At 45.8% G+C, this 25,824-nt stretch overlaps 1 protein-coding gene across 4 annotated transcripts in view; it reads left to right on the top strand.

The window, feature by feature from the left end:
- Positions 1 to 25,824, top strand: part of PATJ (PATJ crumbs cell polarity complex component) — a 407,721-nt gene that overhangs the window by 242,299 nt on the left and 139,598 nt on the right. For all 4 annotated transcript variants that reach the window (XM_073593830.1, XM_073593831.1, XM_073593832.1 and 1 more), the window contains one exon: positions 14,082 to 14,278. In XM_073593830.1, the coding sequence (XP_073449931.1) occupies positions 14,082 to 14,278 (197 nt within the window). The remainder of the gene's footprint in view (positions 1 to 14,081; positions 14,279 to 25,824) is intronic.

Genomic DNA, 25,824 nt, shown 5'->3' with positions numbered 1-25,824 from the left:
TATATATGTCAGCCCCCCCCCCACACACCTGTATATATGTCACCTGTATATTTGTCAGCCCCCCCAAACGTGTATATATTTGTCAGCCCCCCTCACACACACACCTGTATATATGTCACCTGTATATATGTCAGCCCCCCCCACACACCTGTATATATGTCACCTGTATATTTGTCAGCCCCCCCAAACGTGTATATATTTGTCAGCCCCCCCAAACACCTGTATATATGTCACCTGTATATTTGTCAGCCCCCCCAAACGTGTATATATTTGTCAACCCCCCAAACACCTGTATATATGTCACCTGTATATTTGTCAGCCCCCCCAAACGTGTATATATTTGTCAGCCCCCCTCACACACACACCTGTATATATGTCACCTGTATATTTGTCAGCTCCCCCCAAACCTGTATATATGTTAGCCCCCCCCCACACACACACACACACACACACACACCTGTATATTTGTCAGCCCCCCAAACCTGTATATATATGTCAGCCCCCCCTACACACACACCTGTATATATGTCACCTGTAAATTTGTCAGGCCCCACCCCCCACACACACCTGTATATATGTCACCTGTATATTTGTCAGCCCCCCCCCCCCAAAACCTGTGTGTGTGATATATATATATATATATATATATATATATATATATATATATATATATGTGTCAGCCCCCCTCACACACACACACACACACACACACCTGTATATATGTCAGCACCCCCCGCCACCACCACACACACCTGTATATTTGTCCGCTCCGGGGCCCCTTACAGTTGTAATGGCTGTACCCCCCTGATGGTGGCCCTGGACATACCCAACATGTTTCAGGGGAAAAGCCTCCCCCTTCTTCAGGGCTTGATTTAAATGGTTTATATTTGAATCCGAACATCATTTGCTAGAAAGCCTAATTGGGCTAGAATCCTCGGGGCATCGTGATGACTCCCTGGATATCTGGCTGAAATGTTGCCCTGGATCTGTAAACTCGATCCGTGTCCTATAGGCTTCGCATGTGAACCTGTATATAGGATACTGTACAATTTCCAGAAAGGGTTTTATTTCCTAAGCGACTCCCCCGGGGCTCTGTTCCGCAATTACAGCTTGCTTTGCAAAAGTGGAAATGTGCTTTAAATCCCTCGCACGCACGCACGCAGTCGTTTTCCAAGTCACAGAAGTGATTAAGTCCCCGCAGTGTAGGACCGCAGGCTAACCACCGAGGCGGCTCTGACCGCAGATTTCATTGCAGGTGAAAAAAAAAAGGAGTTTGTCACCTCTCCTCGCCTCTGTGCTCCTCTCCTGGGAGATCAATAGAGCTCAGCTTTGTGCTTGTATCCCCTCTGGGGCCCGGATATCGCAAATTACTCCACAGACAGCGTGAAAAACTGTTGTGTCCTCTGCAGGCTTTAATTATCTTGTTACAATATGATGCACTGCTTATTATAGCCCCGGATCCTGCTGTCCTAGTGCTGTCGGGTCATCTGTGTTCTGCGGAATTTAGACACGTTAGACAGGGGCTCCCTACGCACTCTTCTCCTTCATTAATAATCTGGGGGTTTGCTTCTGCAAAGTGGCACTTTTAATGCAGGGCTAGTGTGTGTGTGTGTGTGTGTGTGTGTGTGCGGGTGTGTGTGTGTATGTGTGTGTGCAATGGTGTATGTGTATGTGTGCAGGAGTGTGTGCAGGAGTGTGTGTGTGTGTGTGTGTGTGTGTGTGTGTGTGTGTGTGTGTGTGGAGGTGTGTGTGTGGGGTTGTGTATGTGTGTGTGGAGGTGTGTGTGTGGGGTTGTGTATGTGTGTGTGCAGGGGTGTGTGTGGGGTTGTGTGTGCAGGGGTGTGTGTGGGGTTGTGTATGCATGTGGGGTTGTGTGTGCAGGGGTGTGTCTCTGTGTGTGCGGAGGTGTACGTGTGTGCGCATGGCAGCATTCACTGCAGTTATTTAGACTATCATCAATAATACAGAGATAAAATAAAGTTCTGCATTTCGCACATTCAGGAGGGGAATAAATCATGCTGAGAAATACAGAATGCAGAATTGTTTTAACATTAATCTTTCTACCTGAGGACTTTGCAGTCAGAGCAAGACTTTAACGAAAACCCCCCAGCCCAGCGGCTAAACACACCGCTGGAATATAAAAATGTATATGTGTGTTAAATGGATAAATTGCATTCTAGGGGTTGTCCCCAGTCTTTAGTGAGGGGCTATATCCTCCATGTCACTGGTCTCTAGTGAATGGATAGGCTGCATTCTCAGTGATATCACAGATTTCTAGGGAATGGATAGGCTGCATTCTCTGTGATGTCACCGGTCTCTAGTGAATGGATAGGCTGCATTCTCTGTGATGTCACCGGTCTCTAGTGAACGGATAGGCTGCATTCTCAGTGATGTCACAGGTCTCTAGTGAATGGATAGGCTGCTGATGTCACCGGTCTCTAGTGAATGGATAGGCTGCATTCTCTGTGATGTCACCGGTCTCTAGTGAACGGATAGGCTGCATTTTCAGTGATGTCACTGCTCTCTAGTGAATGGATAGGCTGCATTCTCTGTGACGTCACTGCTCTCTAGTGAATGGATAGGCTGCATTCTCTGTGATGTCACTGCTCTCTAGTGAATGGATAGGCTTAGTAATTCTCTATCTCTATTCTCTAGTAAAAAGGCTGCATTGTGATAACAGCATCAATGTTGCCGGTACATGCAAAGACCAGGATTTATTCTGATTATTCTGTATCATGGACATATGCAGCAGTGAAATCCTCCCCTTTGAGTTCTCTATAATCTGTCTGGAGCCAAGTACTTTGATCTCCAATTGTCCTTTCTCTTCTTCCAGCAAGAAGCCGGCTTTTTCTGTCATTATATTTAATGTGGACATTAACCTTTCCCATCTAATACAAGTCGTTAGCGGCCAGCGGTGCGGTGCTAGTACTACAGCCCTTTTGTCATAGTCGCCCCTTTGCTGCTGCTGCCGCCCCTCAGGTTTAATAAAGTGTCTTCAGTGACTGTTGTGTCGTGTGTTATGGACCTTCTGTAGAATCACAACAGTATCATTTGTCACCGTTATCACTGAAATATCTCACACCTGGATGATTCAGACTGAGCAGATGATGAAAAATGCTTCAGTAGATGTGACTGCCTGGCAAAACTGATCAGCAGATACTCTGATATAGGCAGCTGACGTTTATATACAAATCATGGCCGCTTTAACCTGGTCTGTATACACCAGCCATAACATTATGACCGATAAAGTAAATAATATTGATTATCTCGTTACAGTGGGTGGGATATATTGGGCAGCAAATTAATGTGTTGCCCCTGAAGTTGATGTGTAGGAAAGTGTAGTGCACCCCTTAAAGAGCCGCAAGTAATCGGGATCCCCCACCCTGCCCAGCCAGGCACACCGCATTTCCACAAGCACTCCGAGTCAGAGAACAGTCCCTGACTTTGTATTTTCTTGTGTTGTTGAGGGATATAAACTTGGATGGGGATTGGAGATTATGGGATGCCCACTTGACTTCAGCACAACTTCAGAGACAACTCTTCCTATATAGTCTCTAGATATACTCCACTTCTTTCTCCAGCACTCACTTGCCGAAACCCAGCTGGGACACTTGTGAAAAATCTGACATGGCACTCAGATTAGAGCAATAACCTGTTATAGGCAAGAACTCGAGGCCCATTGGTTGTGTAGGAAAAGTTCAGTGTCCAGCTTCCATTCCTCCTGTGGCTACTGATCCCAGCACCACCTCTTCAGGCACTGCCAACCTGCCTGGCTGCAGCTGCCCTTTTCACTAGCCCTCCAGGCTAACCTCTTCCCACAGGTCTCCAGACTGACACACTCTCCACGGTCCTCCAGGCTGACTCTCAGGAGATCTCCCGGACGTGCTGATGTGCTCCTAATGCCCTTTCACTTGCTCCCGTGCCTCCAGGAAGGGTTTTGCCTGTGTGTTGGGGGAATCTTCCAGCACCCGAGCTGAGCCCCAGGCCTGAGGTCACCACCCCTCCAGACTAAGGCGCACCCTCAAGGGCCACCGACAGCCTCCTCTGTACTTCATCATCCCCCACCCAACTGCCCCTGCTGGCATAATTCATGTCTATTTATGATGTGAGCTGCCCCCTGCCAGCCCTTTTTTGCTGGGGATTGGCCAGGGTCCTCATAAATATACCAAATATCCTCTCCTAGCTTCCACCCACTACATCTAGAACCTTCTCCAAGGTTCCAGAAAACAGTGGATAGCTAGTGCTTTGCCTATGACACCTATATCATTGTGATCAGCTGTGACCTTTTATATTTATATCTGCAGTATACCTCGCTTTGACAGATGTTACTTTTGCTTACATTATGTTGTCTGTGAGACTCCATATTTCTATTTTTTTTTTAATGGTTAATGGCCACAGGAGACATGTGAGATGGTTGAACAAAGAAGGTTTATTGCTTGACTTTGTACAAATTTTTTTTTGTACCATGTACTGTTTGTTCAAGAAAACGAGGAGGCACCAGAAGAGATGTCTGAGTCATCCAGCCTCCCTCACTAAACCCTGACTCAGATTCATACCCAGGCCTGGCTTTCAGCCATGCCAATCTGCCTACTGTAATAAATAACTAACCTAGTTAAACTGGCACATTGGCTAGAGGGTGCTACAAAAGCAAAAAAAAAAAAATGGGCAAGCGTAAGGATTTGAGGGATTTTAACAGGGACCAATTTGTAATGGCTGGACGACTGGGTCAGAGCAACTCCAAAACTGCAGCTCTTGTGGGATGTCCCCGGTCTACAGTGGTCAGGATCGACCAAAAGTGATCCAAGGAAGCAAAACCAGTGAACCACCAACACGGTCATGGGCAGCCAAGGCTCATTGATGGAGGTGGGGAGCGAAGGCCGGCCTGTTTTAGTCCAATCCAATAGAAAAGATATTGGAGCTCAAATTGCTTTAAAAAGTTCACGATAGAAAGAACACACAGAGTTTGTTTTGTATAGAGCTGTGTAGTTGCAGACCGGTCAAGGAGCCCATGCTCACTCGGAGCCACAGCCAAAAAGCACCTTTTTTTTTCTTTGTAGGAGCCTGGAAAGCATTGCACCTGCGATCAATGAACTACCTAGAGAAGTGTTTCTCAAACTTTTTTGTCTTGTGGCGCACCAAAAAGATCTAAGAATTTTCCACGGCACACCTGAAAAGATTTTACAATTTTTGTGGTGAAGAACTTATTTATTTTTACATATATATTTAATTTAACCACTTCCGGACCGCCCGCCGTCGATAAACATCAGTCCTTTGATGTTAAATACTGCTATCTGCTGGCATAACCCCGGTATTTTCTTCAACGTCTCTGCAGCGGATTCGCTGCGAGATCACTTTTATCTGTGGCGGGAGACGTGCCCACCCCCCTCCTGTCGCGTCCTGGTCATCTCCGCCGCTTATCGGAGCCGCCGGTAGCGGCAGAGACGATCCGATGCTTTCTCCTCAGAGGCAGGAAGTCGAGTGAGGGATTAAGGGCCCCCACTCTACTCAATGCCATTGGATGACGGAAGCGACGTCAAACGTCACTTCTGCTCAACGGCCTTAAAGGGACAATTATTTTTGTATTGAGGGGAAAAAAAAGCCTTTTTTTTTTATATTTCATTTAAGTGTAAATGTGAGATCTTTTGACCCCAGATCTCACATTAAAGAGGCCCTGTGATGTATTTTTTCTATTACAAGGGATGTTTACATTCCTTGTAATAGGAATAAAAGTGATCCAATTTTTTTTTTAAAGGCACTGTGTAAAAATAAAAAATAAACAGTTTAATAAATAAGAAAAAAAAGTAAAGCGCCCCGTCCCTACGTGCTCGCGCGCAGAAGCAAATGCGTACATAAGTCGCTCCGCATATGTAAACGGTGTTCAAACCACACATGTGAGGTATTGCCGCGATCGTTAGAGCTAGAGCAATTATTCTATCAAAAGACCTCCTCTGTAACTCAAAACTGGTAACCTGTAGAACTTTTTAAATGTCGCCTATGGAGATTTTTAAGTATCAAAGTTTGTCGCCATTCCACCAGTGGGCGCAATTTTGAAGCGTGACATGAGTATAAATCTACTCGGTATAACATTATCTTTCACAATATAAAAAAAAAATATTGGGCTAATTTTACTGTTTTCTTCTTTTTTTAAGTCAAAGTGTATTTTTTTCCCCAAAAAATGCGTTTGTAAGACCGCTGTGCAAATACGTTGTGACAAAGTATTGCAACAGCCGCCATGTTATTCTCTAGGGTGTGTAAAAAAAATATATATAATGTTTGATTGAGGGTTCTAAGTAATTTTCTAGCAAAAAAAAAATGATTTTAACTTGCAAACACCAAGTGTAAAAAATAGGCCTGGTCCTTGAGTCGGTAAATTGAATGTGAAGGATGTGCCTGCTTTCGAGAGCAAATCAGATTGAAACTATTTGCAATCATCTTTGTACTTTCGCTTGCTTCCTTGCTTTTTATTTAACAGTTTCTCTTTCAGAGTTCCAGACTCGATTAAGTATTTCTCCATCACTAAACAATGAACAAACTTTTTTCTATTATTATAATATACTGTATTTATTGGCATATAACACTCACTTTTTCACCATGAAAATCAGGTGCAAATAGTGTGTGCGTGTTATACGCCAATACTTCAATTTTAGCTGCCTCAGAGGGGACAGGGAGGGGGGCGGGACGAGCGCTGTCAGATTATATACAGTGAGAATCTTCTGTTTACTTGGCAGCCTCTGTAATAGGAAGTCCCGTCTCCTGGGCCACCATTGGATCATTGTTCTGTCTATCATAGGAGATTCTCACTGTATGTAATGTGTCGGCGCTCATCCCGTCCCCCTCCCTGTCCCCTCTAGGCTGCAGATGGGCATTGATCAGGCTGCACTGATGGCAATGATGAGGCTGCTGCATTGATGGCAATGGGGAGGCTGCTGCATTGATGGCAATGGTGAGGCTGCTGCATTGATGGCAATGGTGAGGCTGCTGCATTGATGGCAATGGTGAGGCTGCTGCATTGATGGCAATGGTGAGGCTGCTGCATTGATGGCACTTGTGAGGCTGCAGATGGGCATTGATGGCAATGGTGAGGCTGCAGATGGGCACTGACCCTTATTTTGCTTCAAAGTTCCTTGTTTAAATTTAAGTTTTTTTCCTGAAACTTCCCTCTTAAAATGAATGTGCGTGTTATATGCCTGTGCGTGTTATGTGCCGATAAATGCGGTAATTAGAACGATCGAGTTCTCCCGAGATCTCGCACAAGTTTTGCATTACGAAAGGAAGCAATGAACTACAGACTGACAGAGATTGCATTTTTATTAAGGGTGCACATCTTCACTGGTCTCACGATTCGATTACAATTATCCTGTCCATGATTCGATTCCGAAATGCATCACGAATACTGCGCATGGTTTTTGCTTGAATTTTTGGATAGTCAGAAGAACTCAAATTTTTTTTAATTTTCATTTGCTCTTAGCGCAATATCCTATTTGGGGAGGGTAGTTCTCATAACCATCCCAAAAGAGGGCAACAAGTTATTCACTTTCAGTTCATTACAGAGAACAAAGGGGCATTCTTAACATCTAGATGAAAAACAGAAAGGCTTCTTTGGCGTAAGAGCTGGGAAAATATGGAATAGGCTGACTCTCTCACAAACTAGTTCTGGGCTGCTCATTAGATTGTTTTAACAAAAACCTGAAATGCTTTCCTGTCCTAAATGCACTAAATATAAGTGATAGTGACAGAGGGATGGTGGTGAGGGATAGGATCAGGCAGAAGGATGGTGGTGAGGGTGGGATGGGATCATTGGCAGATGGATGGTGGTGGGGATGGGATCAGTAGCAGAGGGATGGTGGGATGGATGGAACCGGTGGCAGAGGGATGGTGGGATGGATGGGATCAGGGGCAGAGGGATGGTGGGATGGATGGGATCGGGGCAGAGGGATGAGATGGGGGGCAGAGGGAGGGATGAGATCAGGGGCAGAAGGATGGTGGTGAGAGGTGGATGGGATCAGTGGCAGAGGGATGGTGGGATGGATGGGATCAGGGGCATAGGGATGGTGGGATGGATGGGATCAGGGGCAGTGGGATGGATGGATTCGGTGGTAGAGGGATGAGATCGGGGGGGAGGGATGAGATCAGGGGCAGAAGGATGGTGGTGGGAAATGGATGCGATCAATGGCAGAGGGATGGTGGGATGTATTGGATCAGGGGCAGAGAGGGATGGTGGTGGGGATGGGATCAGGGGCAGAGGGATGGTGGGATAGATGGGATCGGGGGGCAGAGGGATGGTGGAATGGTTGGGATCAGGGGCAGAGGGATGGTGGTGGGGGGATGAGATCAGGGGCAGAGGGATGGATGGGATCAGTGGCAGAGGGATTGATGGGATCAGGGGCAGAGGGATGGTGGGATGGATGGGATCAGTGGCAGAGGGATGGATGGGATCAGGGGCAGAGGGTGGTGGGGGGATGGGATCAGTGGCAGAGGGATGGTGGGAGGGATAGGATCAGGCAGAGGAATGGTGGGAGAGATGGGATCAGGCAGAGGGATGGTGGGAGAGATGGGATCAGGCAGAGGGATGGTGGGAGAGATGGGATCAGGCAGAGGGATGGTGGGAGGGATCAGATCAGGCAGAGGGATGGTGGGAGGGATCAGATCAGGCAGAGGGATGGTGGGAGGGATCAGATCAGGCAGAGGGATGGTGGTGGAGGGATGGGATCAGTGACACCGGCACTCACCTGCTCTGTGTTAGTCGATTCCCCCCTCCTCCTCCATGCTCAGTGTGTCTCTGCCTCTCTTCTCCCTTCTGGTGCCTCCAGTGATGCCTCTATTGATGTCGGGTCTCCTCAAGCTCCTCCCCCTGCACTCTACTGGCTGTCAGCTCATCAGCTGACATTCTGCTTCATTGTCCATCTCTGTAGACGGGGAAGGGGAGGGGGCTGTATCCACCATGCAGGCTCAGTCTCTGTGTTTCTGCAGAAGAGACCGAGCACTGCATGGAGCGCCAGATGACGTCATCTGAGATAGATTCGGCCGACTTAGAGCATCGATGCTGAATCACGAATGTCTGAATCGCAATGCTGCGATTATATTCAACACCCCTAATTTTATACATGTTACTTTTTTTAACTTTTGTGACATTGATTTACCATTTAATTTTTTGATATGTACAAGGTTTCAAAACACTAGCAATTTGAAATATTTTTCAAAACTTCCGCGACACACCTGCAAATCTCATACGTCACACTAGTGTGCCATGGCACACAGTTTGAGAATAACTGGCCTGGAGTGCTCAACAGCGTCCTGGTAGTTTATTGAGAACTACAAGCCGATAGCCCTAGTATTCTATTCATTCACAGAACTCTGTTTACAAATAGTGACAGCAGGTATGGGGACAAGATTCCACGCCTGCTGTCAGAGAGGGCTCAGATTGGGGTAAGGCTATAGGTGAAGTTATCCTTGAAAAATTGTTCATTCTCCTTTCTGCCCTTCTTCATCAAAGTATTTTTAGGCAAAATTTTTATCTTTACTTCTTTATTTTTAAATACTGTTAGGCTCGGTTCACACCCCCCCCCCCGACAGATGCGTCTCGCAGCAGGGGTCTGGTGCGTCCCTGTTCTCCGTTTTCAGGGATAAATCGGGGGGCAAATTTTTGCCTGAATTCGGCCCGGGAAAGGAGCCAAAGACACACAGCACTCCTGTGCAAGCTGGTCCGCAACGGAGATATGAGAGCCGGTCACATTCTCCTGTCATGAGAATTGGATGAATTGCATAAGTGTGAACCCATCCTCAATATGAAACCGTTTTTGTCAGTAGCATTGCATTAAAAAAAATGCAGTATTAGGTAACGAGCGCTCAGCAGTGCCCTATTACCCAATACTACTCATCCACAGAGCAAAGCTACACTTGCCAAGCTGCTTTCCAGCACTGATTTTATGGGACAGGAACCAATAAAAACTTATGTTTAATTTGCTTGTGCAATACTTGTAGTACTCTAAAACTAAGAGTAGAGGCTGCTACATGTAGCAAGCCTTTCTGGAAGACCGCATTGTGCTTAAATCTTTCCTTTGGCTTGCCCTGGGAGATCTTCAGTTGCAGCCGGGTGGGTTAGTGAAGAAGCAGCCAGGTGGGCTGATAGTTCCTGCAGTCAGTAGAGCTGGGATCAGTGTCTATAGTGGTGATGGAGATACCTACAACAGTGCCGCATGTAGCAAGCCTTTCTGTAGGACAGTGTTGTGCTTAACCCTTCCTGTCCCTTGCCCTGGGAGATCTTTGGAGCAGCCGGGTGGGCTAGTAGTCCTGCAGGCAGTAGAACTGGGATCAGTGTCTACAGTGGAGTGGGAGATGCTCCTGTATTCTGCTTACTACACAAAAAGTGCTACTTTCTAAGGGACTTGAGCGTTCCTAGTCATTAAGGTAGGGTGACCAGACATCCCCGGTTTCTGGGGACAGTCCCCGGATTGAGGACACTGTCCCCGGACCAAGTTTGTCCCCAGTTTTGTCCCTGGATTGCATTTGAACAGGGGCTGGGGCAATTTAAAAGACAGCCCATGCAGAATAAAAAGAAAAAAATCTGAATTGCACCCCCCCCTCCTGTGCCGCTCCTACTAGCTTATGGGGGTTTATTTTTTTCCATTATCTGTGCCCCTTTCTGATGATCATGTGCTGGTCAAGGCGGAGGGACAATTTCTTCAGTTTCGGGCGCATGCCCATTTAGCCCCGCTTGCATGTTCTTCTGCCTTGGCTCAAGTCCCGGCCAGCTGCCTGCCTGCTTATCTCCTTGCCTTGCCTGGTGGAGTGATCTTCCTCTGCTCCCCACCCAGTAGTAGACGGGGCCCAAAGAGTAAAGCCACATACACACTATCAAATTTTCTGCTGATTTTTGTCTTCAGATTTACCAAAACCATGTAGTGCAAGGGCCTGCCTGATTGCATACAAATGGAAACTCCTAAGGTTTGACCTCATATTATATGGTTGTGGTAAATCAGAAGGAAAAAATCAGCAGAAAATCTGATGGTGTGATGAAGTGTGTATGGGGCTTTAGACTTGACAGGCTGTGAGGCAGGCGGTGGCAGAGACAGGCAAAGAGTTGTCGATTGCTGCTATTACAAGTAAAAAAAAAACATGTCCCCGGATTTCATTTTAAAAATCTGGTCACCTTACATTAAGGCGAAGCTCCACCCAAAAAGGGGAAGCTGACACTGCATTCACACCTGAGCGTAGCTTTTCAGGCAGAAAAATCCCGCGATTTCGCAGCGTTTTTTTACCGCGACTTTGTGCAAGGTCACCAATGTAAAAAGCAGAAAAACGCCCAAATCTGCCTAAAAAAAGTTCCAGAACTTGTTTGAGCTTCAGGCATTTTGTAGCTTCTGGCTTCAGGCGTTTTGTAGTGGAGATGTGAACCATCTCCATAGAGAATAATTGATTTTTTTCCCCTCCAGCGTTTTGTAGCTTGAGGCTTCAAGCTACAAAACGCTCAGGTGTGAATGGGGCCTTACTGCGTTCAAAGTCACTTAAATCCCCTTTCTTCTCCATTCTGACACTCGGTTTGAACTTTAGCAAGTCATCGTCACCACGTCTAAATGATTAACTGCATTGAGTTGCTGCCATGTGATTGGCTTATTAGCAATTTGTGTTACCAAGCAATTGAACAGGTGTACTTAAAGTGGTTGTAAACCCTTTACAACCACTTTTAGCTACAGGTAAGCCTATAATAAGGCTTACCTGTAGCTACCCCAGATAACTCCTAAACCTGCACGGTTTAGGAGATATCCCCTGTATATGCTGTATATGCTGAAGTCATCGGCACATGCGCACTGAAGCAACGGCATGCACGTGCCGCCGTTGCTTCAGTGAGTGTGCTGTTACCGGCGGCTCCTGCACGCATACGCGGGAGTGACGTCATCACAGGTCCGGCCAATCATAGCGCCGGAGCCCACGATACCCGGAAGTAACTCCGGGAGCAATGTACAAGGACCGCTGCGGTGGCTTAGATCTAAGGTAAGTAATTCATAATGAACTAATATGCTATGCATACTAGCTCATTGTGCCTTTGTCTTGCAGGTTTTTTTTTTTTTTTTTGATCGTGGGTTTACAACCACTTTAAGAAAGTGGCCAGTGAGTTTTTTTTTTTTAAGACTTGGTATCCTTTTTGGTTGAAAAACAAAATACCTTTTATCACATAATTTCAAGGCATTTAGAGGCTTAAATTGACTTCCATTTTACACACTGCATTAATTTGTGTCTGTTATATCTACTTTGAGTTTAGTCTCTAGATCTGAGAGTCTTGGCATGGCTTTTTGTACCATGTGTGGTTGTCTTGCCTATCTGTGGTAAGAGTACGGATCTTGTGCCTTGATGAGGCCTTCATGGGGATTTGAATTGAATTTCTGTACAGCGGCTGCCATCTTGCATTCCTGCGTCTGTTGACATCCCATTCCTTTTATTGCCCCTTATGACACGCCACAAAGGGCCTTTCAGGCTCAATGTCCATCCTTTGTCCAGCAAAAAAAAAAAATAAGAGAGTATTGCTGGACAAAGGATTGACATTCCCTGAGACTACGGCATTTAATAAAACAGCAAATTGCATCTTCTCAACGTTTTAATACCTTCATCCTTCATATTTTTTTTTTCACCTGTTCAGCCTTGATAACCATAGCAACGGCCATTTGTAAGAGACCTTGTGTAGTGTTGAGTGTCATTTTATTGGCAGACGTGGCTAGCCAGGATATTGATCCAAAGGATTGCGAAATCTCTACAGTGCTTTAGTTCTTTGCAGGCACAAGGTGAATCGTTAGTTGGTGGTAGTTGTGTGTCAGGGTGACGTGCCCCGTCACCACACTAGCAACAATCTCATCTACATTTTTCTTCTACTTGCATTTTCTATAAAGCTGGTCATTTCTCCAATTGCCAGAAAATTTGTATTTTAGCGAAGTCCCTCACTAACGCAGAGATAAATTATCAGTACTTTCTTTTCATTAAAAGAGAAGTTGTTTTTTTTTTTGTTTTGTTTTTTAAGAGTCATAATTACCTCGGGGGAGGCTGCCTTGGTTCCCCGCTGGCTCTAAGACTGAGAACTGAGCAATCAAACAGCGCCGATCGCTCGGTTCTCAGAGCTCCCTGAGCAGAGAGCTGGTGACTGAGTCACCGGCTCTCTGCTCTGACCCTGCGCTCACTGGAGCAATGGGCTGTGGAGGAGAGGGAGCGGCTGGCTCAGCCTCTCAGCGGCTCTCTGAGAGGCTGAGCCAGGTGCAGGTCCAGGGTTGTGGGTGGATCCCGACAATACTGTATTGTCGAGATCTTGCCCCAGCCTGGACCAGGTCTGTGAGGTCAGCCCCCTGTCTGCTGAGAACGGGTCACAGGAGTGCAGAACGATCTACGCTCCTGTGATCCATGGGAGAAGTGCAGCTGGCTAGTAGACTTGCATTGAGAGAGAGGAATACCAAGGCACAATTACTGAGCAGCATTATTAAGCAGGAAGCAGAGCCAGCATTTGCGGTAAAGGCTAAGTTCACCTTTGCAGAAAAAATAATAAATGCACATATTTTTGCAGAAAAAAAGTGCATTTGTTATTTTTTCCTGCAGGAGCCTGGAAAGCATTGCACCCATGATCACTAACGCTAACAAGTCACATGACACTGGGGAGGGAAAATGGCTAATTGGGCCCAATTTGGACATTTTCACTTAGGGGTGTACTCACTTTTGTTGCCAGCGGTTTAGACATTAATGGCTGTGTGTTGAGTTATTTTGAGGGGACAGCAAATTTACACTACAAGCTGTACACTCACTACTTTACATTGTAGCAAAGTGTCATTTCTTCAGTGTTGTCACATGAAAAGATATACAAAATATTTACAAAAATGTGAGGGGTGTACTCACTTTTGAGAGATACTGTGTGTATATATATATATATATATGTGTGTGTGTGTGTGTGTGTGTGTGTGTGTGTGTATGTATATATGTATATATATATATATATAATATGTGTGTGTGTGTGTATATATATGTATGTGTGTGTGTGTATATTTTTATATGTATATGTGTGTGTATACATACTTATGGATAATTCTATTTCTTTTATGTCCCACTAGAGAAAATTAGGCAGAGATATGCCGACCTTCCGGGGGAACTGCACATTGTTGAGCTGGAAAAGGATAAAAATGGACTTGGCCTCAGTTTGGCGGGTAATAAGGACCGATTACAGATGAGTATCTTTGTGGTAGCCATAAATCCAGACGGACCTGCTGGAAGAGATGGGAGAATCCAAGTTGGAGATGAATTATTGGAGGTAACGCTATATGCATATATATATATGGTAATACAGGCTATGAAGCTAAAATGGCTGTTGTCATGCTCTGTGTTCTCCAGGGGGTTTACTGTACTATTGTTCACTAGTTAGACTGGAGACAAACTAGGTAGCTTCTATATTTTTCTGAAATGCCATTGGGCTTTGGTTTTCTGCAACACCAAAGTGGGGCAGCTCATGCAGGCTAAGGGCCATAAATATTGGATGGGTGCAGTGATTCTAAGCAATATGATAGGACCGTGTGTGTTTTCTTACCCAACTTTGGTGGGTCATGTCCCTCAACCTTCAAAATTAATTGCTGCAATTAAAGGTTATGCACAGGCCTTACCCAAGTTTAGCTCATGTCCCAGCATCATTTTTATGTTTTTTACCTCTTTCTTATTGTAAGAAATGCTTTTTACATTCCCTGTGTAGCGCTCCCCCAGCAGGAACTGCTGGTAGTTTGTTCCGGGTCTTCCCCACTTTTACTCCACAGCCAGCTAGCTTCACAGGGCCAGGTCCACACACTCACTGCTGCTCGTTACTCCAATGTCTTGGATAGGGAAGGGATATAGTAGGATACTCGAAATTGAACTATTCACACCAAGGACTCTAATTTCCTTTCCTAGTCAAACTTGGCTGAAGTCCTTGCAGAAGGCAGATACGGAATAATTCCCAGCAGCACCAAACTGATTGCAGAACTGAGCATTGTCCCTTAGTAAAGTAGTGGACAGTCCTGGACAAAGCTCTAAGAACACTAATCCGTGTTCCCTTTGTGTGGACCCTCAGCTGACTTAAAGCACAAGAGGGGGGGTTAACTGTCTAAGGCTCCTTAGGGTGTCTGTACTCACAAGGCTCCTGAAGCACCACCAGCAGCCTTCTGTCTCCATGCTACCAGACCAGATTCACTGTAGACTCTCCCTCTGTCAGCCATGGCAGGACCAGGGTCAGCAACACAGACCTCAGGCCCTCAGGTTGCCAACCCGAGGACACATGGCAGTAATTGCTGGGGAGAGCCAACGTCTCTCCCCCCAGCCTGGTGCAATCCTCTGCCAGGAATGACAAAGAGCCCATGTGCTCCTCGAACATTAATACGTGCACCCAGCATGCCTTCTGATTGGCCAGGGCTGCATGAACATTCATGCTCCCACCTGCATGGTCTCTGCCCACCATCCAACACCCTCCATAGTTGCCAGGAAAGTGTGAAACTTCAAGACATCATGAGCAGCACCAGAGCACACCGAGCAGACCATATTAGCAGATCACTGCTCTCTATCAAGCAGGCAGCAAACAACTTTACCTAGCTGTCTCTCTGTTAAGCGGAGAATCCACAAAAATATAATACAGTAATCCTAGCACCTACCTAGGAGGGTGCTACACTTGTGACCTCATCATCCAGCATTTAAAATTATTGCTGGGAGCTCAGTTCCTATAGAAGTACCAGACTAAACCAGACTTGCATCTCCCAAATAGTCTTTTTTTCTACATGCGGTGACTGGGCAGATTGTTGGACGTCAAGGTAGAAGCGTTGTTTTGCTAGAAAAAGGACTGCATGGGGAAAGGGACAGAGAGGATTAGGGATAGGTGGAATTCTGTAGTCCAGCAGGCAGGACTGACAACACTGCTTGGGATTTCAGTGCAGCAAAAGCACAGCTTTGTTAACCCAAACAGAGAATTAGGAGCTCCCTTGGAAATCTGGTAGTAAGTTTTTAGTTTCTCTGGCATTATTAATGCTATAAAACATGGTAAAAATGTGCATTTATTGCGTAGATGTACTGAAAGTTTTATGATTTTTTTTTTTTTCCCCTTAACTTTAACTCCTTCCCACCCACCCCAGTGTCCCACCGAGGGTGGAAATATCAGCTGATCTCGTTACCACTATGTTTGGCTGTCAGAGCAGTCACATTCTTGAGAGCTGGTTCAGCCAGCTAATGAGCATTAGCAGGGACCAAGGGCAGTCCTTCACAGCTCAGTCTCTGTGCCGGAGCACGCTCCTCAGCACAGAAACATCGGCCGCCCAGGGATGCATATGTGCGGCATGTAGGCATTAAAAGAGAAGTATGGGCTTGGCTTTTTTCCCCCCATTATACTTACCTAGGTGGATGCAGCATCGGTCCCTTGGCGTCTCTGCACTGAGAACCGAGCGATCGAACACCACCAATGGCTCAGTTCTCTCGGCTTCCCGAGCGGAGAGCTGCTGCCTGTCAATCAGCAGCTCTCCTGCTCTACTCCTCCACCCTCACTGGATCGCTGAGCCGTGGAGAGGCGGGAGCGGCCGTCTCAGCTTCTCAGCAGGTTGCTGAGAGGCTGAGACGGCTAATCAGTCCAGGCACCTGCGAATCCAGACTTCCGAAGTCGGGATGACGCGGTGCCTGGACCGATTCCAGTGATGTCAGAAGAGAGTGTACTTCAAACCGCTCTCTGCTGAAAATGGGTCACAGGAGTGCAAAACGAATTGCACTCCTGTGACCCATAGGAGAAGCCCAACCAAGCGAGCTCAGACTGGACTTCTCCGTTAAATCACCCAACATTTCCACACTGTACATATGTGTTAGGCGATCATAAATGGGTTAAAGAGAGGAAAGCAAAATGGTTGCCAGGATGCTCAACAACTAGCCAAGGTCCTGAGTGTTGTGCTTGGTTACTTGTTGTATATGACATCTCTGGGCCTTGAATGTGGCCAAGAAATCAAGGTGTCTGCTTCATCATAAAAAAAAAAAACTCTATAGAAGTGGCTGATCCATATTTCCAGTCCATGTTGAAATCTGGATGTCGACCTAAAAACTAAAAATGAGATAAAGTGACCGCAATCCAATTTTTGAAAATGAAAACCCATTATACAAAAAAAAAAAAAAAGTCGTCTTAGTATCTTGTCACAATAAAGTTTTTTTTAATTGTGGTTTGCCTTATCTGTATTTGTGCAATCTTCTAAAGAGTTACAAATTGATCTAATCCATCTTGATTCTGTTTAATTAACGTTGGTGGCATCTACCCATTGTTCATCCGTTCAAAGAAAATCTCTTCCAACACAGTCCTTCATTATTGCATCCTGACTGCGTCTATTTATTCTGGTGTGTTTATATCTTGATCTGTTTTGTACTCTGACTCTGGTTGATATGATTCTAAAGGCATTTGTTTAAAATAACAAAATGTTAGGCTACTTTCACACTGGGGTACTATTCCTACCACTGACACCAATGATGGGGCGCTATTCATCCTACTGACAAAAGCGATAGGGTTACTATTCCTACCACTGACACCAATGATGGGGCACTATTCCTACCACTGACACCAATGATGGGGCACTATTCTTCCTACTGACATCAGCGATGGGGTTACTATTCCTACCACTGACACCAATGATGGGGCACTATTCTTCCTACTGACATCAGCGATGGGTTACTATTCCTACCACTGACACCAATGATGGGGCGCTATTCATCCTACTGACATCAGCGATGGGGTTACTATTCCTACCACTGACACCAATGATGGGGCGCTATTCATCCTACTGACATCAGCGATGGGGTTACTATTCCTACCACTGACACCAATGATGGGGCGCTATTCATCCTACTGACATCAGCGATGGGGTTACTATTCCTACCACTGACACCAATGATGGGGCACTTTTCATCCTACTGACATCAGCGATGGGATTACTATTCCTACCACTGACACCAATGATGGGGCACTATTCATCCTACTGACATCAGCGATGGGGTTACTATTCCTACCACTGACACCAATGATGGGGCACTTTTCTTCCTACTGACATCAGCGATGGGGTTACTATTCCTACCACTGACACCAATGATGGGGCACTATTCCTACCACTGACACCAATGATGGGGCACTATTCTTCCTACTGACATCAGCGATGGGGTTACTATTGCTACCACTGACACCAATGATGGGGCGCTATTCCTCCTACTGACATCAGCGATGGGTTACTATTCCTACCACTGACACCAATGATGGGGCACTATTCATCCTACTGACAAAAGCGATAGGGTTACTATTCCTACCACTGACACCAATGATGGGGCACTATTCCTACCACTGACACCAATGATGGGGCACTATTCTTCCTACTGACATCAGCGATGGGGTTACTATTCCTACCACCGACACCAATGATGGGGCACTATTCTTCCTACTGACATCAGCGATGGGGTTACTATTCCTACCACTGACACCAATGATGGGGCGCTATTCATCCTACTCATCCCAATGTCTGGCCCCCCTAAAGTCTGAAGGACTGTAAACTGGCCCTTTGTTTAGAAAGTTTGGAGACCTCTGCATAGGCTCAGAAGTGAATCATGAGAGAGGAGAAAAAGATGACACTAGCTATTGGATTTAGACAAGCACACACAATGGAAGGATATGCTTTGTTCATTTTTCATTTCAGAGGTTTACAACCACTTTAAAGGAGAAGTACAGCCAAAGCTTGTTTGGCTGTACTCTCCTGTGGATCACAGGAGTGCAGTTCGTTCTGCACTTCGGTGACCCGTATCCAGCTGACAGTGGGCTGAAGCCCGCTGTTGGCTGACATCACAGAGCCGCACCAGGTTGGGGCAAGATCGCTACAATAAAGTCAGGATCAGCCCACATGCCTGGACTGGCACCTGGCTCAGCCTCTTAGCCAGCCGCTCCCGCCCCAGCCCCCTCCACAGCCCAGCGCTCAAGTGAGCGCGAGGGGAGCAGAGCAGAGAGACGGTGATTGACAGTCATCGGTTCTCTGCTCACTGAGCTCTGCGAACCGAGCGATCAGCGGTCTTTGATCACTCGGTTCTCAGTCTTCGAGCTGGCGGTGGACAGATGCAGCATCCACCTATGTAAGTAGGATTTTGAAAAAAAAAAATAAAACCCCTGAACTTCACTTTTTAAGCAAAACTGTTGTTTTTCTCTGTACAGGTTCTCTTTAAAACACTATACAACTACAGGTAGTCAGGGGGTCGGTTTCATATTGGTGCAATGATACTGCTGAGCTGCAGAGAAGGGAATTTATAAATCAAGACGAGATCTTCCAGCAAATCTCTTTTGTAAAATATCACTGTGATGGGGTTGCACTTCCTTGTTGTGCGGCAACATTGATAAATCTCTCTAATTGTGTTTCGGCTGACAGTTTCTTTTTGGTTTCGTTGCTGGAAACCTCCAAACACTTCCAGTTTTTTTCCTTTCTCCCTCGTGAGATCTTCCCCATAAAATATGCTTCCCTGCCGTTTCGAGGCTCCAAACAAGTATTTCAATTGCTGACTTTTTATAGACACTCAGAATCTTTTTTTCATATGGGAGCCTCGCGAGCTGATTTTCCATAATTGTATAAACTCCCCGCATCATCATAGCGGACATATTGCGTGCTTTAAGCCGGTAATTGGGCTCTAGGAGTGTAATCTTAATACCGTTCGGTGATCACAGAGGCAAATGAGATATTTTACTCTTTGCAGCAGACGCTCCTGTAGTTCTGGGTTCTGCATGGGAAGCGTTTGATATTAAAATGGCTTTTCTTTTTTCTTTTTTATTTTCCCCCCAGCTGAAACATGGAGCAGAATGTATGTATTTAATGACATTCGCTGCTTAAGATCGGATTGTTGAAATTACTTTTGCAGCAAGCGCTTTTAAACTTGATAGTCGCATAATAGGGTTTGGTGATTGAGCGGGAATACTTATCTTCTTGTAAAATAAGGTCGGCCAGAAGTACAGGCCTAGGTAGCCTATAGCCAGCTGGTAGGGGTATAATTTCCATGGGCCCATTTAGATCTATGCATGTGCATATAGGTGTGGTTTTATTTGGTAGCGTTCGGTAGGTGTGTTATATGTCAACAATTATTATTATTATACAGGATTTATATAGCGCCAACAGTTTGCACGGCTCTTTACAATATAACGGGGACAATACAGTTACAACACAGTTCAATACAGAAGGAATAGGGGGGCCCTGCTTACAGTCTTAGCCAATTCAGATCTGCGCTATAGCCCAATGACGGCTGCAGCCGGACCTACTTTGCCGGGAGGGTGTCAATAGACATCCTCCCGTGCTCCGGCGGCCTGCACGCGCCCCCTGTGATCAGCGAGCCTGAGACTCGCTGGATCACAAATCGGAATAAGGGATCGATCCCGACCCCTTACCACGTGATCAGCTGTCAGCCAATGACAGCTGATTATGTGATGTAAACAGAGCCGGCATTTGGCTATTTTTTCTCCTCGCCCTGATAGTGTGAGGAGAAAAAAAAAGCCGATCACCGGCAGCTGTCAGAGGGACATCGGTCCCGATCAAGGAGAGCAGCCGCGGAGTCATCTGTGCCACCTACCAGTGCCACCTATCAATGTCACCAATCAGTGCCTCATCAACAGTGCTGCTCATCAGTGTCACCTACCAGTGCCCATCAGTGCCAACTATCAGCGGTACCTATCATCATATAAGTAATTTATATGGAATTTGTTAATAACAAAAAAAAGCAATAACTTATATCTCCTGCAGCCAGCAACATTGGATTCCCCTCCCCCCAGCAACAATAGATCTTCCAGCATCAATAGACCCTGCAGAAGCCAGCAACAATAGATTCCTCCCAGCAACCATTGACCCCCCCCCCCCCCCAAGCAACAACAAGTTCCCCCAACAATAGGCTCCCCAGAAACAATAGATCTCCCAGTTTCCGACATTAGTAGACCCTCCAGCAGCCAGCAACAATAGACCCCCTCCCTCAACAGTAGATCCATCCCAACAATCACTGCCCATGCCCCCCCCCCCCCAGCAGCATAAGACCCCCAGCAGCAACAATAGACCCTCCACAACAATAAATCACAACCATTGACGATAAGCCCACCAGCACACACCACCACCCTTGCCATTACTTACATTTAGTGATGGAACTGCGTTCCCCCATGTTCCCGCTGAAAAAAAAGCCCTGGTTACCAATGTAGAAAAAGATATGCGTTTAGATGCTCTGCCATTTGCTTCTTTGGGCCTCCCAAAGCACTAAACGCATCAAAAATTGACTTATCGTATTTTTTAGGAGTGCCTAGGCCTATCTCACCGAAAGCTGCATAAGTATGTGTCTTCAGTATTAGATCATCTCAGGCAGGGGTTCCCAACCTCATTCCTAAAGTACCCCCAACAGGTAATTTTCAGGATTTCCTTCACCTCGAACGGGTTGTTTAAATCAACGGCTTGGTATTTATTACAGCTATATGGTCTATGGGAAATTCCCAAAACATAGCCTGTTGGGGATAGTTGAGAAAATTAGGTTGGAAAACACGCATCTAATGCATTGCTTCCTCTGACTGCTAGTCAGACAAGATTTGCATTGGGATTTGCTTACTGTTCTCCTTGCTGGAGAGGAAGCTGTACCTGAGGAGCTGTAGTGCAAGGATCTCCCTGCTTCTCCTTCATTCTGTTTATCTGAGCCACCTTCACTTCTCCTCCTCTATGACTATTACCCCTCAGTCATCAAGCACCAGCTCTAAGATGATGCAACCATGCCATGTTGCTCTACCAACATGGCTGGCTTCACACAGAGAGAGACCGAGCAAAACTAGACCTGATATCTCAGTAATGGGGAAAAGTTCAGGTGTGGAAGGACCATGGGCAACACTGTTTTCTAGTCCTTTGTTCTCTGCTTGCAATTTTTGGGGCACAGCTTCCTCAGTACAGGTCCTCTATCAAGGCTAACAAGCTGGAAAGCTACTGGATAGCTCCTAGCATTTCGCTGATTAGATTAGATTTCTGTGGACTCTAAAATGGCAAAAAACAACTATTTTCATGGTTTGCCCTAAATATTTTATTCTGCAGATTTATTGCAGTGTGAGCACTGACAGCATCAAACTGGATAAAGCCTTGCTTGTTTCATCTCTGACGGGTCGCAGAAAATACATTATGTATCAGCGATGGAATCCCACTGTATGCTCCGCCAGCGGTTCATGCTTGCCGTATTCCCAGACTCCCATACAGCCTGGCTGTATGATTGGACTCATGATGCGTTAAGACAAATACATCCTTTAAAGTTAATAAAATGTGACGTGCCATTATTAACCTGTGCTTTAGTTGGTGGCAGGGGGGTAATCTCTCCCCGGGTGCTGGAGAACCTTTGCTGTGCTAAGAGTACCCGTCCATCACACACAGGATCGGAGCTGCACAGGAGCCTCTTGGGATGCCAGGCTGTCAGTCAAGTCTGTGTTTGCTGGGCTTAAGTGCCAGAATTGGTCTGCAAAATGACCCCTCGGTCTCCTGGGAGCCCTGTCCCAAAACCACTATTTCAGGTTAACAGGTTGTCTTAAAGCTGAACGCCAGGCAAATAGCTACATTTTTTGTGTTTTTCTGGCAAAAAAATTGTAATCCTGTCCACCCATTTATTAGATCACTGTATAAGGAAAGGGTAAGTGGGACTTTAAATGAAGCATATGTAATCATATGTCTCCATCCCTGAATCAGGCAAATAGAGAAGAGAATTTGGGACTTTGAATGAGGCAAGTGAAAGTATCAATACTATCATGACATGTTTATTATCATAAAAAATATATAAACTTAGCACATTGCAATAAATGCAGGTGACATATCAATTTCATATATATATATATATATATATATATATATATATATATATATATATATATATATATATGGCATAAATATATTACACTTGGTAGAGCAGCACATTCCAGTTGAGGTAGCTATATATATATATATATATATTATAGAGAGAGATAGATATATAAAATTATTTATATAGAGATATATATCATAGATATGTGTATATAATCATATCTATTATATAAATATATATATCATAAAAATATATATATCATAAATACATTAATAAATTGCAATTCATGTATTGTACAGGGATGGTATAGCAGCGCATTCTGATTGCCCATATGTAGGAGATTTAAATACTCCATATTCTGAAGTTGTTGAACAGCAAAGGATATATGGTAAAAAAATGGTAAAAATTACGTAAAAAAAAGTAGTAGGTCAAAACATGGCTACATTTTGTAATGCTTGACGCGTTTCGTAGTTAAAATTCACTTCCTCAGGAGTAGATGTATCAACATGTCTGAAAGAGATATAAGTACCAATGTAATCTAACGTTAGACTCCAATATCAAGGAAGGATTGCATAAAAGAGGAAAGGGATATCCAATCCTCATTACTTACATGGGGCTAAGATCAAAAGCATGCGGTACTGCAAGATGAGGGCCACTGGGATTGTCTGTCTAGGGAGCTGAGGTAATGTGAAGCTACATGTGGAATGGACTCCTACAAAGTGCCCCCAGAACATGACGATCTCCATGTGAACAAGTGTTGATAAGGGGTAATGACACCAAAAATATCTGTAAAAGTTTTAAATTGTATGACTTGCATACAAGAGTGTACTAGTATAAGAAAGTTTAAACATAGTGCCATTGGAGAATGTGAGAGAATTGAGAAAAATGGGAAGGAATAAGTGGTGCTACTCAAAGAATATCAATGAGCCATGGCCCAGTGTCTCTGCCCCCTCCACCTGGATCACACCGCTGTCTTATACACACAATGGTCCGGCTCTCTGCCCCCCTCCACCTGCATCACATTGCTGCCTTATACACACAATGCTCTGGCTCTCTGCCCCCTCCACCTGGATCACACTGCTGCCTTATACACACAATGCTCTGGCTCTCTGCCCCCTCTACCTGGATCACACTGCTGCCTTATACACACAATGCTCCGGCTCTCCTCCACCCTCTACCTGGATCACACTGCTGCCTTATACACACAATGCTCCGGCTCTCTGCCACCCTCTACCTGGATCACACTGCTGCCTTATACACACAATGCTCCGGCTCTCTGCCCCCCTCCACCTGGATCACACTGCTGCCCTATACACACAATGCTCCGGCTCTCTGCCCCCCTCCAGCTGGATCACACTGCTGCCTTATACACACAATGCTCCGGCTCTCTGCCACCCTCTACCTGGATCACACTGCTGCCTTATACACACAATGCTCCGGCTCTCTGCCCCCCTCCACCTGGATTACACTGCTGCCTTATACACAAAATGCTCCGGATCTCGGCCCCCCTCCACCTGGATCACACTGCTGCCTTATACACACAATACTGGCCCTCTGCATCCCCCCCTGCACTCTGTATTACACTGCTGCCTCACCACAGACTCCTCATTGGATCTCACCTCCTTATCCAGCCATGTGCTTGAGCTCCGTGCTCTCTCCCGCAGTCTGTGATCAGCGCTGGCATTGGAAGTCTCCTCCACCTTCACCTCCCACTCCTGATGCCTCCCTCTGAGTTCACAGGAGTCGGAACTACAGAGGTGGCATCGGGTATCAATGCATGCGGACAGTATTGACTGCCTGCGTGCATTGAGAACAACACTGGAAACAACATTGGGAGGTATACATTCGCCATAATGTTGATTTGCAGCCAAACCCCTGGGGACCACCAAAAGTGGTCCATGGACCTCTGCCTTAGACTTACATATGTAGTGCTCACCGCCGAAAGGACCCGCTGGTTTTGCCCCAGGTTCCTTTTCCAGTTTAGGGTGGTAGCAGCCACGCACTCAGCAACAGTAACTCTTCGGGCTCAATAAACAGTCTAGGGGGTTGCTTTTCTTTTAAATGTATTGCTGAATAACCCGTATTGAGTGTAGGGAGCCGTGATACTCCAGAAATCCTGAGCAATAACCAAAGGACACTCTTCACCCTGTAGCTACTCTTTGGAACAGTCACTTCAGTGGTAGCCCCAGATATGGATAGCACTGAGACACCATACACAGTGTCCCAGGCCAGCAAGCTTAAAGTGTAAGTTCACCTTTACAGAAAATCTGTAAGATGCACTTTACACTGGACCCCCTCCTCATCCCCCCGCCCCCCCCCCCCCGGGTCCTGCTAACCTGGAGTCCAGCGATCCCCCGCACTGACGGCTTGTATCGCCGCTGTACTGGTCCGGGGATTTCAAATCCCCCGCGGCTTTCTCTCCTCTTCGCCCACGTTGACAAGACGGGCTATGCGGGTTCTGATTGGTCAGCGCCACCCATGTGACGGCACCGACCAATTAGAATGCTCCTAAACGTACCTCCTGACGAAGTACGTTTTGGAGATTTAAGCTGCGGGGGATTTTTTTTTTACCGTAAATATGTAGCAGAATATGTATTGGCCTAAACTGATGAAAGTAGGTTTTTTTAAATGTTTTTTATTGGATATGTTTTATAGCAGAAAGTAAAAAATATTGGTTTATTTTTCAAAATTGTCGCTCTTTTTAAAAATAAAAACCGCAGAGGTGATCAAATACCACCAAAAGAAAGCTCTATTTGTGGGGAAAAAGGGCATAAATGGTATTTGGGTACAGCGTCGCACGACCGCACAATTGTCAGTTAAAGGTGTTGTAAACCCTCATGTTTTTTCACCTTAGTGAAAAAACACCTGGCAGTCACCGGCCCCCCAGCCCCCCCATTTTACTTACCTGAGCCCCTTCATCTCCTCGACGGGGACGCGCTGTCCCTCTCTCCACGGGGTCCTGGCTCTTGATTGGATAGATTGATAGCAGCGCAGTCATTGGCT

The sequence above is a fragment of the Aquarana catesbeiana genome, linkage group LG07 (assembly GCF_042186555.1).
Source record: "Aquarana catesbeiana isolate 2022-GZ linkage group LG07, ASM4218655v1, whole genome shotgun sequence".
In the NCBI taxonomy this organism is placed as follows: Eukaryota; Metazoa; Chordata; class Amphibia; order Anura; family Ranidae; genus Aquarana; species Aquarana catesbeiana.
The sequence above is the reverse complement of the archived record's forward strand: the minus strand, read 5'-3'. Positions and strand labels throughout refer to the sequence as shown.